Raw genomic sequence first — 15,819 nt, 5'->3', positions numbered from 1 at the left:
AATAAAATTACTTTAGACTGAAAAAAGCACTGGGCAACAATATTTTCACCACATAAAAATACATTTTTAACAGAAGAGGATAGTATAATAATTATCATATGACAGTACCTGAGCTTGTGTTCAAACAAATTTACTTGTGATATGGTATATTTTACAGAGATATTTGACAATGATACACCTACAGTGATGCAAGTTTCATGGAAATATATTTTTACGTAAAAGTCATGACTAACCCTTCAGTTATTTTTAGGAAACAATAGTACAGACAAGAGCTGATGAAGACTGCTTGTTTGCAAATTACATTGAGAGTGATGAAGAGAGACAGAAATTTAACACTTTCACCCCCCATTTCAAAGTGTACAGGTCCAGCTTAACTCAGGAAAAAATAGGGTTGCTCTATAGTTTGGTGGTGCATGGGTAAAAGTCAATTCACCCCTATTTTACTTTCATTGGGTTGGGGTGGAGCCATTGTTGTGAGAGAATAAGGAGAAGACAGTAAAGAATCTAGTAGGTGTTACCTCACGGACAACTCTGACCTGTGTTAGTTGGGTGGAAAGGAAGACATGCTGGGATTAGTAAAACATGAAAATTAAAATAGAAGATCGGTGGTTATTTGCATGCATTTTGAAAACATAAAAAATATCCAAAAAAGCACCATAAAAAACTGACAATGTATTGGTTCTGTGTGAAGCCAGACCTTTGCACTCAAGAAGTAATTATACTTACAAAAATCATAACATACAACGTTGCCGGGGTCAATTCACAAAATCCCTTGTTATAGTCAGTATATTGGCTTCGAACTGATCAGAAATTTGTTTTGACATTGGCTGGTTTCAGTCTTATTAAATTTGTCTAATGCATTGTTGAGATCGGCCTATTGACTTGTTTACACTATGATGCATCACGTGTATGGGGTCTTAAAGAACAGTCACTGGTACTGACTGGAAAACCAAGGTATACCTCATTTTCAATGTCTTCATAGTCCTACCTCTAATTCTTTATTTTTTCTGGCAAATAATGCTTTTTTCCATTCCGGCATGTCATCCGTGATTGGGATCTTCTCAATCTTTTTCCCTGGTGGCATATCCATCGCAGCGCCGGTACTATTTATCGTTGAGAACGGCGAGGGTTCTGCACTGGCTGTTGGTGATTTCTTTGGCTTGACAGCGACCGGAGGGGGCACTTTCTTAATTGTGGGTGGTGGTGAGTCTCCCGGTGTTGTGAGTGTCGCGACACTGTCTGGATCGGTTTCTATTTCATCATCAGTACTTTTGCTAAGACTGGTGGAATCTGTGTCCTGCTCACTGCAGCTGCTGTCAGGATCCGTATCAGCCCCTGTCAAAATTTTAAACGAAAAATAAATGTAACTTTTCAGAATACAGTCAGCAATTTGTTCGAGATTACAAGCAAATCTTCGACTTCTTCACCCTTCTTCACTTCCTTAACCCTTTCACCGGCATGGTTTAGCCCAAAGCCATTGTTATCAATGGTAATTGTGGACCTCTTTACAGGAAAAGGGGGATGAATACATTAAAGAATGGAATATTACTCCAGTCAACAAAACGGAATTGAGTTCTATATGCAATGCCACTGTTACAGTAACAGTAGAACTATGGTCTGTATTTCTATTCAGTTGTCTAGCTAGTGCATTACACATTAAGGTAATATGCAACTCAAAAAGCGAAAGACTTAATCTTTTGCTCAATTTTCCTCAAGGAATCTTTCCACCATTCTCTTTATAAATCAAGAATAAAAATTTTGGGTCAACGTGCAAATTTTGGTATTAGAGAAACTTGTTCTTTGTATATATTTGTTATTCAAAATGGCCACCATCCCTGTGTTAACTCAATGGACAAAAATAAGATTTTTGAATTTCAAAAAACTAAGCCAGTGAAAAGTTTTCTTACACCCAGAGCTTTAAAATGAACCCCCGCAAGTGGTATATCAGAAAAAAAATGTAAAAGTTTGAGAGTCTGAATATCTGTCCCTGAGGCAATATTCTACCTTAACATATATAACATGTGGCATTCTGACAAGATTTAGGCAATGAAAGCAACCAACTGCATTTAAAAACTCATGATAATTGTTCAATTCTGTGATTGCTTTCCGCTCACCTTTGCCATGAATTTCTTCAAACATGGGACCATTGCTTCGGCGCAGCTTGATACCCATCTGAATTTCTCGCAGCAAGGCAGACTGTGTATCATTTGCTGGTGGCTTGGAATTATCTGAAATAAGAAATATTAAAACTCCATGAATTAATATTCTTTTATAGATCACCATTGGAGTCTCTTGCGACAATGATTTGGAGAAATTGCCATTTGCTGTGGTGGTATTGTTGGTGTTGCTATGACAACTTGTTCACACGCAAAAATGCTCAGTCTTGGTGGATCGGTTAAAACCCATCTAAAGAAAGCTGCAAAATTCATTGCTCAGTGCCAAATTTGACCCAGCAGAGGGGTTATTTGCGTAGAAATGATATGTATTCAAAAACAAATGCTGAACTCTGTGTACATGTGTACGATGTCAACATCGGTCAGATTCAACAATTACAAACTTTACAAATAAAAGTTACGCTTGCCACCACATTCGTCCTCAGTTTTATTTTCAATATCAGTTGATTTACATTAAAATGTCAGAAGCCATACACTGTAACTTCTGATTTTTTTCGCTTTTTTTTTGTTTTGTATGTGCATTGAAAGTTCTTGGTCTACACCAAAAAGCATATTGAAACGTCTGCTATGTAACTTGTCAACACATCTATACAATGTAAAATGCACTCTTATTGTTTATATTTGAATTCTAGTCCGGACCAGAATTCACTTGTCAACAATAACAATGCAGTCTACACTCACACAGGCTGAGTTGACAAGCTGAATACTGAGCACCTCAACATACTGTGAGGAGTAGAACATGAAACTTTAGTAGGCACTGCACACAAAACTTAGTGAAAAATCAACAAAAGTTACAGTCTGATGAACCTTCATGAGACAAAACATGCAAATTAAAAACGAGAAAACTGTGAAATATCTCTCTCGTTTTTGCATTTTTGTCAGAGACTCAGTGATCAAATTTATTCAACTCTTTGGCAACTTTTTGTTCACCCTTACTTTCAAATCCTGGACTTTTTCGCAGTTTGACACCCATCTGAATTTCTCGCATCACTGCACCCTGTGTATCGCCTTTGGACGTTGTTGCATCGTCTGAATGGGGCAAAAAACAAGGTTGAATTAAGATGATAATTTTAGGTAGTTTTTAGCGTTGCTGTTTACCAACTCATCAAAGATAAATAATCATATTCACCATTTGTGGCGCTACTCACAATAGATGACGAGAAGCGATACAGATGCAATGTTGTACTCTTACAGTACAAGACTTATTTGAATGTGATATGTGGTTATCAAAAATGTTACTTTCAACAGTTCAAATTTTGTACAAAACTTTGATTAGTGCTCAAAAGTTTAGAAGTTTATCAAATAAGTTTTGATGACTTTCATGTGAAATCCATGCACAGAGACATTTTGTCCATTTTTGTGATAAAAAATAGCTTTTCCTGGTACACTTTAATGAACAAAATTGGTATGTGTCTAATTTTACGTACTTGTCTTTTCAGTCTTTTTCAGGGTTACTGCTGTCAAACCAGCCAGCAGTCCACCTGGTTGGGATCCAGATGACGGCGGTGGGGGTGGTGGTCCCGGAGGAGGTGGCGGTGGCGGTGCTGAGGAGATGTACGGGGGAGGGCCTTGACCTGGCGGTGGTGGTGGTGGGGCACCCATTTGACCAGGTGCAGGGGGTGGTGGAGGTGGAGGTGGTGGTGGAGGTGGATTGCCAGGGGGAGGAGGAGGAGCAGAGGTACCAGGAGGAGGTGGGGCAGATGTCGATGGTGGGGGAGGTATGGATGTCATTGTGCTGGCATCAGGTCCAAGTGCACCTGGTATCTGAGAAAAGATATTTTTGGGGGGAGCTGGGGCCGGACAGCTAGGGGGAGGTGGAATGGTGCCCGAGTAGTAAGGTTCGTGTATAATGGCATAGACATCTTCAGGAGACTGGACGCCACTGGTCTTGGCTATTGCTACTGCCTGGGCTCCTCGTGCTGCTGTTGGGTGATAGTCGTAATCTGGTGGAGGCAAGATGGCTGGATCGATCAACTTGGACCTTGGTCGTGCCGGCACTGGTTCATCATCGACTACAGAACTCAACCGAGTTTTTGGGTCTCTCTTTGGAGGAGGTGGTTTGACACGATTGAAACTTGTTCCATGGGTGGCCGCCTGACTTGCAGGGACAAACGCCGGAGCAATTCCTTGTAGTATATCCGGTTGCGAAGTCCATCTCCTTTGAGATTTATCAGTCTGAGTATGTTCATATCTGGATCGTAAATCCGTCATAGGGGCAGCATGTTCGACACTCGGTGGCATCGACTTTCGATTCTCTATTTTTGATGGTGCTCGCGTAGCTGATATGTTTCTACACACTCCAGCTTCAGCCCTAATCATTGATGGCAGACGTGGGAAACTTCCTTGCGATGTGATGACTCCACCGACTGGCACTTCTGGTGGGGGAGGGGGTGGAATGTCTTTATAGCTGCCTTCACGACCCGGAGGAGGGCGTGGAAAGCTTCCTCTTGCTGTAATAACTCCGCCCACTGGTATCTCCGGTGGGGGAGGAGGTGGAATATCTTTGTAGCTGCCCTCACGACCTGGAGGAGGGCGTGGAAAACTCCCCTGGGCAGTTATGACGCCACCAAATGGGATCTCTGGTGGGGGAGGTGGTGGAATATCCTTGTAGCTGCCCTCACGATTTGGGGGAGGGTGTTGTGAGGTCCTTTGAGATGCATGGACACCACCCATAGCATTTTCCGGTGGGGGACGTGATGGGATACCCTTGTCACTGCTTTCACTAGGGCCAGCTGCTCTTGTCGGACTTGGCGGTAATAATGTAGTCAGCAACACCTCCGCTTCCTTTGGTGATGGAGGTGGTCTAATATCACGTATGGATGGTTGGGAGCGAGTCAAGTCACCTTGTTTTGGGATACTAGTGTCATCGTAAATGGCTTTAGTCTGTGTGGTTGCTGACACTGAGTTCAATCTTGGAATGCTGGTTGAATATATGGGTTCCTGTTTATCCTGTACTGCAGTGTTGGAAGACCGGACAATATTCCGTGAGTAAATGTGATCACTTGGGTCAGGTGGCAGGTCGTAGATCCTCTCATCACTTGGGTCAGGTGGTAGGTCGTATATTCTCTCTTCTGCAACTACTGCTGGTTTATCCTTCTTCTGAGACGATTTTCTGTTAGGAAAAATACAGAAAAACAAAAATGAGTTTACTTTGACATCTGTTTTATATCTTACAAACTCCAGCTGAGGATTACCTGAACAGCTGCATGGCCATGTATTAACCCTTTCACTGCCATATTTTGGTACATCTTCGTTGTCTGAAATAGAGTGGATGGAGCTATACACAGGGATGGGGATGTAAGGATCAAGCACCATATTTATCAGTGGTAGCGCTCATACATGTACTTGGGCAATTGTCCATCCACAAAATTTGGATGAAAGTTTCAAATCAAGGTAACATTCTGGTGAACAGCCTGATTTTTCAGGATGACACGATGCGTCATATCTGTTCAATTTCCATTAGCGCTATGCTGAAGTTTCGCGCAACTAATGAAACACATGGGAGTTCAAGCCAACACTTTAGTGTTGCGTTCTTTGAGGTGTTGAAACAAGAAGTGTCATCGTTCTTTCATGACGTCTATCGATGGAAGTATGTTGTTATCCATATTTTTCTTTCTTCATTTGTTGTAAAATACGGGCAGAACTGACGAAACTTCAACAGTGCTCAGTTCACACTATAACACATCTCTGAGGTTACATCTGCATTTGTAATTATCTATATGTAACATTTCAATAAAAGGTGTTCGTTTTAATGTATTCCCCATATTTACCTTGGCAAATATAAAGGAAATTAAGTTACTAATTTTTTAAAAATAATTTTATAAGTGTGTCAATGTCGATAGGCAAAATCTACACACCATTGCATAGCCTTAGCCAGCCAGTTACAGGGACTTTTTTTATCATGTTGGGCAATGGTCCATGCAAACTCCAACCCAACTTTATAAAGAAAATTCCATGCTCAGAACCCCGGCTGCATGGAAAAATATGGAAGGATTACTCTCTACATTGGATTAGGTTGTTTATCTGGTTTTCTGGAGAAAATAATTGCCACACAGGAAATGAGCTATTCCCAGATTCAAGGTCAGTTGAAAAAAAACTGCAAGTGTTGTGACCTTTTAACCAGATGTCTTGACTATAAAAATAACAATTAACAGGGAGCAATGAAACCGAGAATAACTTGATGTCTCTGATGTATTCAAGGCTGAAAGTGTGATATGTCTGGTATCCGAGGGTAATTGGAAAAATACCGCAATTATACGGTGTCGCTCAAATTTGATCAGAATTGGTATATACCAGTATGGGTTACCAATGATCAACAATAAATGTTGTTTCTATCTGTTCAGTGGAGGAAAATTCTATGTTGATGTTATGACAATGATTTCTCCACAGTACAACCAGAAAAACAACAAGAAATATTTAAACCAGAAAAACAGGAATGACAAAAGTAATTAAGGTCTGAAACTTTAGGTACTGGAGGTCAACTTTAGCAACATGCATAGCAGAAACAAGCCCCTCTTAGTTTGAGTATAGACGGTCTTCGCCCCCTCTACTGTCTATGGTTTCATCAGGTCTGTTAATATGTAACAGTTCATAAACAATGACAGGAAATGATTCAAGATCAGTGGGGTTGGCCTGTTTCTTACTGGCCTGCACATTTGCAGGATTTCACTTTTTTCTTACCTCATTTGCACATTTTTGACACTGATGTGTTCATTTGAACAAATTCACATCTCAACCCCTACATCTACCTGTACACCAAATACTGAGACTGTAGCTTTGGCGGTATGGGAGCCTTTGTGTGTGACGGACATACATCCACACATACCCACAAATATACAGACATGTCATCCATGGCCAGAAGTCGGGATTTTTTCATTTTAGACATTTTTACATTTTAGTAGTGCATGTTTGACATGTTAGGTCGGAACTAACGTGACCAAAAAAAGCCAAACTTGCAAACCTATCGTGTATCGTGCAGACCCAACATATCCGCACCTATCGTTTCTAAAATGTCTAACATGTATGTCAAGTTGGAACTAACGTGCCTAAAATGCCAAACGTGCAAACCTATCGTGTATCGTGCAGACCTAACGTTAATAACCTATGTCTAACATGTAGCCTATAGCATTTTAGGGCGTACAAATAAGTCCTATTCTATCATGCCAATCGTGCAAACCTATCGTGTATCGTGCACGTCCAACATGTATCCTATCGTGTATCGTGCAGACCTAACGTGTACGGACCTAAAGTGTCTAAAATGTCAAACGTGCATGTCATTTCAGGTTCTCAACATGAGTCAAGTCTATCATGCCAATCGTGCAAACCTATCGTGTAACGTGCCGACCTGACGTGTACGGACCTAACGTGTCTAAATGCCTATATCATGACTGTACCATTCAACTTATCTGGAGACCCTAAAATGACATTACACGTTAGACATTTTAGACACGTTAGATCCTTACACGTTAGGTATACGCACGATACGCACGATACGATAGGTTTGCATGATTGCCATGATAGCTCTTGACTCAATTGAGACCCTCATTGACATACACGTTTCACATTTTAGACACGTTAGCTCTGTCAACGTTAGGTCGGCACGTTATACGGTATATGTCTTATGATTGCCATGCCATGATACAATTCTACTTATCTTGAACCCTAAAATGACGTACACTTTTGACGTCTTTAGACACAATGTCGAACGTGTATGTCATTTTAGGTTGTCAACATGAGTCAAAATCTAACATGCCAATCGTGCAAACCTATCATGTATCGTGGAAACCTAACGTGTACGGACTAACGTGTCTAAAATGTCTAACGTGTATGTCATTTTAGGTTCACAACATGGGTCAAAATCTATCATGCCAACGTGCAAACCTATCGTGTAACGTGCCGACCTAACGTGTACGGACCTAACGTGTCTAAATGTCTAACGTGTATGTCATTTTAGCTTCTCCACATGAGTCAAAATGGCTATTATGCCAATCGTGCAAACCTATCGTGTATCGTGCACACCTAACGTGTACGGACCTAACGTGTCTAAAATGTCTAACGTGTATGTCATTTTAGGTTCTCCACATGAGTCAAAATTTTTTATGCCAATCGTGCAAACCTATCCTGTATCGTGCAAACCTAACGTGGTCAGCACGTTACACGATAATTTTGCACGATTAGCATGATAGATTTTGTCTCAATAACATCCTAAAATGACATCTACACGTTAGACATTTTAGACACTTTAGCTCCGTAAATCTTAGGTCAGCACCTTATACGATATGTCTCAAGATTCACGTGATGGCCTACAAACACGGTAAGGTCTAACTCTATCATGCCAATCGTGCAAACCTATCGTGTAACGTGCCGACCTAACGTGTCTAAAATGTCTAACGTGCATGTCATTTTAGGTTCACAACATGGGTCAAAATCTAACATGCCAATCGTGCAAACCTATCGTGTAACGTGCCGACCTAACGTGTACGGACCTAACGTGTCTAAAATGTCTAACGTGTATGTCATTTTAGCTTCTCCACATGAGTCAAAATCTATTATGCCAATCGTGCAAACCTATCGTGTATCGTGCACACCTAACGTCTACGGACCTAACGTGTCTAAAATGTCTAACGTGTATGTCATCTAAACATGAGTCAAATCTATCATGCCAATCGTGCAAACCTATCGTGTATCGTGCAAACCTAACGTGTACGGACCTAACGTGTCTAAAATGTCTAACGTGTATGTCATTTTAGGTTCTCCACATGACTCCAATTTCTATCATGCCAATCGTGCAAACCTATCGTGTATCGTGCAAACCTAACGTGTACGGACCTAACGTGTCTAAAATGTCTAACGTGTATGTCATTTTAGGTTTTCAACATCGGTCAAAATCTACCATGCCAATCATGCTAACCTATCGTGTATCGTGCAAACCTAACGTGTACGGACCTAACGTGTCTAAAATGTCTAACGCGCAGACTTTTACAGTGTTTAGTCATGCACGTTTGCCCTACACGTTTGGGTTCTATAATGTACAATGGCATACAACTGCCCATAGCACGATAGCTTCAACAATGTGAAACGTGCATTTTTACCGACTACTGGCCATAGCTCAGACATGCAAATCAGATGCAAATGAACTGATTCAGCTTATACGATAACCTCACATTGGTATACCAAATGTGAGCTAAAAATTAAACTGATGGGAAATTAAAATGTGGCGTTTAAAAAACAGAAAATTGGATTTAACTGGCTTCCAGTCTTGATTTTAAAGTTTTGCAACTTAAGTATAGAAACATGGATGTATGATGATTATCCTATTATACAATTCATGAAATAAGTGTAAAACAAACCATAGATGGAAAGACTGTTAGTGTTAATGTTTACTTTTGATTTGCATTTTTCACAATATGAAACGATTTTCATTTTATAGAGTGCTGTCACTGAAAGGGATACAGGATAAAATCCTGACCAACCACTACTTGTACAAAGCATTATGTGGAATCTGATAAATGTAGAGATGGCAAAAAGATGTGTTTGCCATCTCCTTGATATAGAAGTCAATGTGACTTGATCAAATTTCCTAATGAACTTATTTGATCATAACTGGTTTATTTTTTGACAGACTGTAGTTCAAGCGGTAAGAAAGATAACTACAACACTAAATTATTGCAACAATGGAAACACCATGACGCAATTAAATTTTTATAATCCCAATACAGAGTTTAGAATATTTGATGTGTGTATTCCACCTACATCAATCCCTCACTGAACCATTTGAAATCTGTTATAAAGGGAAAAAACTTCTCATTCTGTGCCCCGAAAACTGGAAAAAGACCATTTCTATTGGACAATGCATACGGTATGAAATATATTTCTATTCCTATGAATTGAACTTGCATGGCTTCCCTGTTCAACAACTACACTTTGGTCAGATCTGCTAAATTTCTCACAGGCAGGTCCCGTGACTGTATTTGAAAAGGCATCCCTAAAGGGTCTGTCTACATCATTTGCAGAAGGTAAAGAAAAGTCTGACTGGTGTTGCTGTGAGTGTGAATTCATTTACACACAGTGCTCACATAATTATGAACCACTGGCTTCTGTACAGACCTCACACGAACACCAAATGAAACCCTATTTCACATATAACCTAAGAAATCCATATGAAAGGTCATGACATGTAACTCACAAGTTGTAGTCGAGAATTCCCACAATGAGCCGCCACCTGACATGTGCCTAGTAACATCAGTCCGTTGTATTGGTGACCAGAACACCGAGCGTGAAAACCAGGGTGCCATATGCACCGAAGTACCAATCAACCTTTATGACACACATGGTGGACAATTGGACACACTCTAGTATTGATTTTAGGCATTGTTCACAGCACCAAACCTAGACAAACCTTTGTTCCACTTCAACTTAATGAAATTTCTTTTTTTTTTCCAAAACGAACTACAACCAACCTCATTCATGATTTGGCAACCAGTTATTGATTTTTTTATCGTAAATTTGTGAATGACAAAGTCTTTCATCAAGTATGCTAGGAAGAGAATTTTTAAGATACTAAAACTTAAGGTAGCTTTTTCATAAAAATTGCAATCGGACATTTCAGAGTAAAATTACATCTTGTTTCATGTTGAAAATACGATTGAAAGGGCAATGCTTAGTTTGTAATTATGACATCATTTCAAACAAAAGGATTATACCACTTTTCCTAAATAGGGAAGTTGCAATGGAGTTGGATGAGCACATTTTACATCATCCCTCTTCGCATGTGAACAGGTCTATACTTTACCACTGAAAATGATGAGTTTGGGTCAAACCATTGCGGTGAAGGGAATGAGCAACCCTACAGCATTATCTGTATTGTGCACCATCTACACATACCAATTTACGGTCAAGATTATACTCTACAACCTTGCCCATCATGTTTTTCCCCTTGACTTGCCTGGTATGTACCTAATATCAAAATCTTTCTCTACCACTTTGATCATTTAATAAAGACAACTACATTACAAAAACTCATATCATGATTTCAAATGTTTCCTCTAAATATTTTTTCATCAAATATCATGTCATTTGCTCATTGTAAAATTTTCATTTTAAACATGAAAGCACACCACCGTAACCTAAATTGTTGTCAAATTGGGCAAAATTACCGGCTAACGCCCGCTCCCTTGATGGTACTCTTAAAACCAAAAACCAGTGATAGTGTTTGTACAGATGCAAACACTGGAGAAATGAACTCTCCAATAAACAACAAACAGTGCCTCAAGGTCAACACAAATCATCTGAATGCATACATGCAAAAAAGTATGCAAGCTATTACGCACACAGATATTGGCCAATCACAGTGTTTTGGAAGAATATTTTGAAAAAGAAAGTCATTTTCAGTGTTGAAGTTCAGTCAAATGAAAAGGATCATATCTTTCTAAACAGTAGAAATCTATTTTGACCATTAAACTGAAACTAGTTCAATTAGAAGTTCATAAATGTATACACACCCCTGTTCAAAATTTATCACACTTTCTTGTGCAGAACTGAATTAATGATCCAGTATTGTTTTGTTTTGACCATCAAAATCAAATTTTTCAAATTGGAATGAAACAAATATTCACAAAAGTGCAATTGAATATCCATCATCTATTCGAGGATCTCTCACCTGATATTTTCTTCTTCCTCCTCAGCGACTTCAATGAGCTGCTTCTCGAGATGTCTGGCGACGTCAAATTCCCCCAAGTATTCCAACTCTTTGAGGAGCGGGGCCTGCCTCTCTTCAATCTCTGCTAGAAACTTGCTGATGAAAACCTGCTGTCTTCTGACGAGGGAACGTCGCCGAGAGAGCTTCCTCCTGCCAATGAACCCCCTGACCACTGTGAGGAAGGAGGAGGGGAAGACAAAAAAAGAACTTATTTGATGATCTCAATACATAATTATGCACATACAAACAAATTTCAAAAAGAAGCCACGCCTGAGAAATTATCAATAATAATTTTAAATGAAAATTTTTTGCCAAATTTTTACATACAAGTACACTGTTCTGATGCTGTAGGGACATTGAGTGGCTTATTGTTGCTACTGCTGCCAGCCAAGCCAGTTTGAATCTACCGGTATCAGGGTAATTTTGACAGAAATGCCAAATAATGAGGAAGATTTCACTGAGAAGACCAAGTTGACAGAAAACAAATATTTGCCACTTGTACAAAAGTATGTAAACTGTCAAAGGAATGGCAAGCATTGTAAGCATGCGACTAGCAATGGAAGAACTTCAACCAAGTTTTGAGGACGTAGTTTTTCAATTTCCATGTGTGGATATAAATATAACAGTGAGAAAATAAAACTGGGTTTGGGTGAACGTCCATCCAAGTTTTGTCAATTTTTAGTTTCATTGAACTAGTTAATTTAATCATAAATCCAGACAAGAAAATTCGGTGAAATACGAAAGTGATGTTTACATACCAGTGCAAGGATTTTCAACTTAAATGTGTATACACAAAAACTAAAAAATTTCTCACATGTTTGCTTCCAGCAAACAAAAGCTGGTCTTTTACCAGAATGACACTTAAATCTAAAACTAAAAGTAAATATTTTACTTTACGTGGCTTATTGACATTGAAACCTATAAATATTTAGCATGCATGTTTCATTTCTGACTTCAGTCAACAGCTTACCTTTTTGGCAGACTACAACCTTCTGCTCTGCGAGGGCGCAAATTAGGTTCAATTTCTCTACATGCCAGTACTTCAAAAACACCTTTGTCCGTCCAATCTGATGAAAACAGGAAGAGATCATTAGTCATCTATATTTTAAGTTTTTGAAATATCTTCCACAGCATACGTCAAGAACATTGAGTCAAGCTTTCTAGTTGTATTAATCAGTATTTGCCTAAGGGAACCGTTCATGATGAATTTATACAAACATACCCCCTAGGATAGTGTTAAATTTTACTGTACTTTACATGGACCCAGTTTTGTTCAGTCTTGCTTCTCTGGGTTTTTTTTTTTGAAATTTTTTCGATCAGAGAAAGGATGAACTCACATGAACCATGTTCATTAAGGTAACATGCACCTCCAAATGGAAAATCTTTTGACTTTTGCTGAATCTGTCTGTATGGAAACTTTACACCACTCCCTTTTGAAATCATGGATTTAAAATCAAGGGTTACCATTCAAAATTTGGAACGATAGAAAAAATTACCCAATGTTTACTGACATTTGAAATTAAAGATTGCCATCATCCCTGTGTCAACATGATGACAAGAGGAAAAATAAACTTTTTGATTTTTCACAAATATCAGATTTTTCACAAATATCAGACGGTGAATTTTCTCTGTGAGCTTCAAAATGAGCCGCCACAAGTGGTAGACCAAAATTGCATGTTTTAAAGTTTGAGAGTCTGGATATCTGCTCTGAGGTGCATCCAACCCTAAACCTGGCCAGCAAGTCAAACATGACGGGGGAAAGGGATATATTCATCGCTCATTCAATATTTGGACTTGAAAATCATACTACAAAATGGGAAAATTTGACGAAGATCATATTATTGAAAATCAAATTTTCTTGATATTTTACAACATAAGCTTTTTTAAAATTGGATGAAATTGCACAGCTGATCATAGATATAAAAAATAAAAGATTTTGAAGTAAAACTGAACAGAGACACCCATATCATAGAAATGCCTCTTGCAAATATTATGCAATAATTTAAACCACCAGAAAATTTTTAAAACATTGCAAAGTTATCATCTTTTTAGTGGGTCTTTTTTCTCTAATATTTCTGACAGATTGATAGATGTATCTTGAAATGTCACAGTTTGACCTGATTCCTTACCTGCCAATCCTTCAGTTTACAATATTTCAATATTGTGATACACATGTCTATATCAGACATCTTTCGACTCCATGGTACCAGACTCAACTTCAAAACTCCATATCTATAAAAAAGAAACAATAAAAAAACAAAAATAAAGAAAAAGCCAGTTTAAATCATGCAAGGATGAATTTAATATTTGTTTGTGTGATTCGAAAAGTGAACACAAAGATGGTCGGAAACAAGAAATGTTGGTTTCAAATACAAAAGTTCCCCAAACTTTTTCAAAATATCAAAATACCGTAAATCCAACAAGTTAATGACCTAAAACTTTACAGGCAAAGGGTAACTCTCCATCAAAACTGCCATCTATCATTAATAAGTCCTGGTTCTTTTGTTTTATTTTTTGCTTACTTTTCTTTTCTTAACTAAAATCTCTTCACTATTGGTGCGCAATAAAGGACAAGCATTATACAAGTAGTCTAGAGAGCTGGCTAGCACTACTTGATGCAATGATAGCAAACCTTTTTTGTTTAATTTAATACTGAGATACTAAATAAGTTGACCGCTAAGGAATTTTTTTGCATAAAAATAACAGCACGACTGTCTTGAACACACTGAAAATTTGTCTTGCCTTCACAGTAATTTCAAAATGCAACCATATTTAATACCTCATTAAAAATTCCTCAAAAGTGATTCTCATTGGGTAGCCTTGTCTTCTTATCTTCGTAGTCTCCAGCACACCTGTGTACCTCAGCTGTGCAATCACATACTCCGGTGTAAATGAGTTGGGTGCCTTGCCAATGCAGGGTTTTATACAACGTATGAAATGCGGTGAAGAGTTTGTCATCTTGTCCATTAACTCTGCCAGAGAGTTCTATCAAGGAAAAGGTGAGTCAAAGTCAAATCTTTGGTCAGTGGAACCTTCACAGGCATATCCATCCATAGATTAATCACTCCCTCTTTTCTTCACATTCCCTCTTTTCATTTCTCTCTCTCTCTCTCTCTCTCTCTCTCTCTCTCCCTCCCTCCCTCCCTCCCTCCCAAATCCCCCAACATCCCTCAAATATTCCTCCCTCCATAATTACCTTAAAGTGAAATGCCACTGTAGATGCTCCTTTCCTCTCAGTTCCAATCACAGGTCTCTCTCTTTTTGTGATATTCTATGGAATAGAGTAAAAAGAAGTGCTTTGGTACGTAACAATGAAAGTTTTCAAGGTATCATACTGCTATTAGCGAAATAATATCTATTGATCTATATATATATATATATATATATATATATATATATATATATATATATATATATATATATATATATATATCAGAATAAACAAAACATCCTGAAAAATCGCTGTTTTTTGCTGCTTTTAATATACACACATAGAAACACAGAGAAACACACACACACACATCCCAACACACTCATCCCCACATACATGATGTAGGCTGGTCATATGATAAAAGCATCATGAAATCTCATCACACCCCAATTTCGAAATGGCTTCACCCTCTTAGATCAAGACAGTCTACAAAGACTCGGCTTCAATGTACAAGTACCTTTGCAGTCTCATTCTGAGACATCCTCTTCTTCCTGAAGAAATCAAAAGGCGACGTCTGAGCGTCTTTCTCACTGGAGGATCTCCTGGACTGCCGCTGACGAGCGCTGGGCGCCAGGGAGCCAGTCCTGGTCAGCCGTGATTGGAACATCTCCCTAATGAGAAGGCTGCTGCTGGCTGCGGTAATTACACCAAGATTACGATATCAGTCAGCTGTACAAGAACTGCATTCATCTTGAAGATGGCCGCTCGGGGCATTTTGAAGCTCAATTATTCAAAAT

At 38.8% G+C, this 15,819-nt stretch overlaps 1 protein-coding gene across 2 annotated transcripts in view; it reads right to left on the bottom strand.

The window, feature by feature from the left end:
* Positions 1-15,819, bottom strand: part of LOC139118842 (unconventional myosin-XVI-like) — a 70,934-nt gene that overhangs the window by 1,118 nt on the left and 53,997 nt on the right. The window contains exons 20-30 of one of the 2 annotated variants that reach the window (XM_070682338.1): positions 15,540-15,715; positions 15,068-15,142; positions 14,651-14,856; positions 14,001-14,103; positions 12,842-12,938; positions 11,833-12,043; positions 3,602-5,286; positions 3,111-3,203; positions 2,115-2,228; positions 989-1,335; positions 519-536 (exon numbers count right to left, since the gene is read on the bottom strand). In XM_070682338.1, the coding sequence (XP_070538439.1) occupies positions 519-536; positions 989-1,335; positions 2,115-2,228; positions 3,111-3,203; positions 3,602-5,286; positions 11,833-12,043; positions 12,842-12,938; positions 14,001-14,103; positions 14,651-14,856; positions 15,068-15,142; positions 15,540-15,715 (3,125 nt within the window). The remainder of the gene's footprint in view (positions 1-518; positions 537-988; positions 1,336-2,114; positions 2,229-3,110; positions 3,204-3,601; positions 5,287-11,832; positions 12,044-12,841; positions 12,939-14,000; positions 14,104-14,650; positions 14,857-15,067; positions 15,143-15,539; positions 15,716-15,819) is intronic. The other variant, XM_070682339.1, reaches the window with a different exon arrangement.

The sequence above is a fragment of the Ptychodera flava genome, chromosome 19 (assembly GCF_041260155.1).
Source record: "Ptychodera flava strain L36383 chromosome 19, AS_Pfla_20210202, whole genome shotgun sequence".
Lineage (NCBI taxonomy): Eukaryota > Metazoa > Hemichordata > Enteropneusta > Ptychoderidae > Ptychodera > Ptychodera flava.
This window is presented reverse-complemented; position numbering and strand designations above follow the sequence as displayed.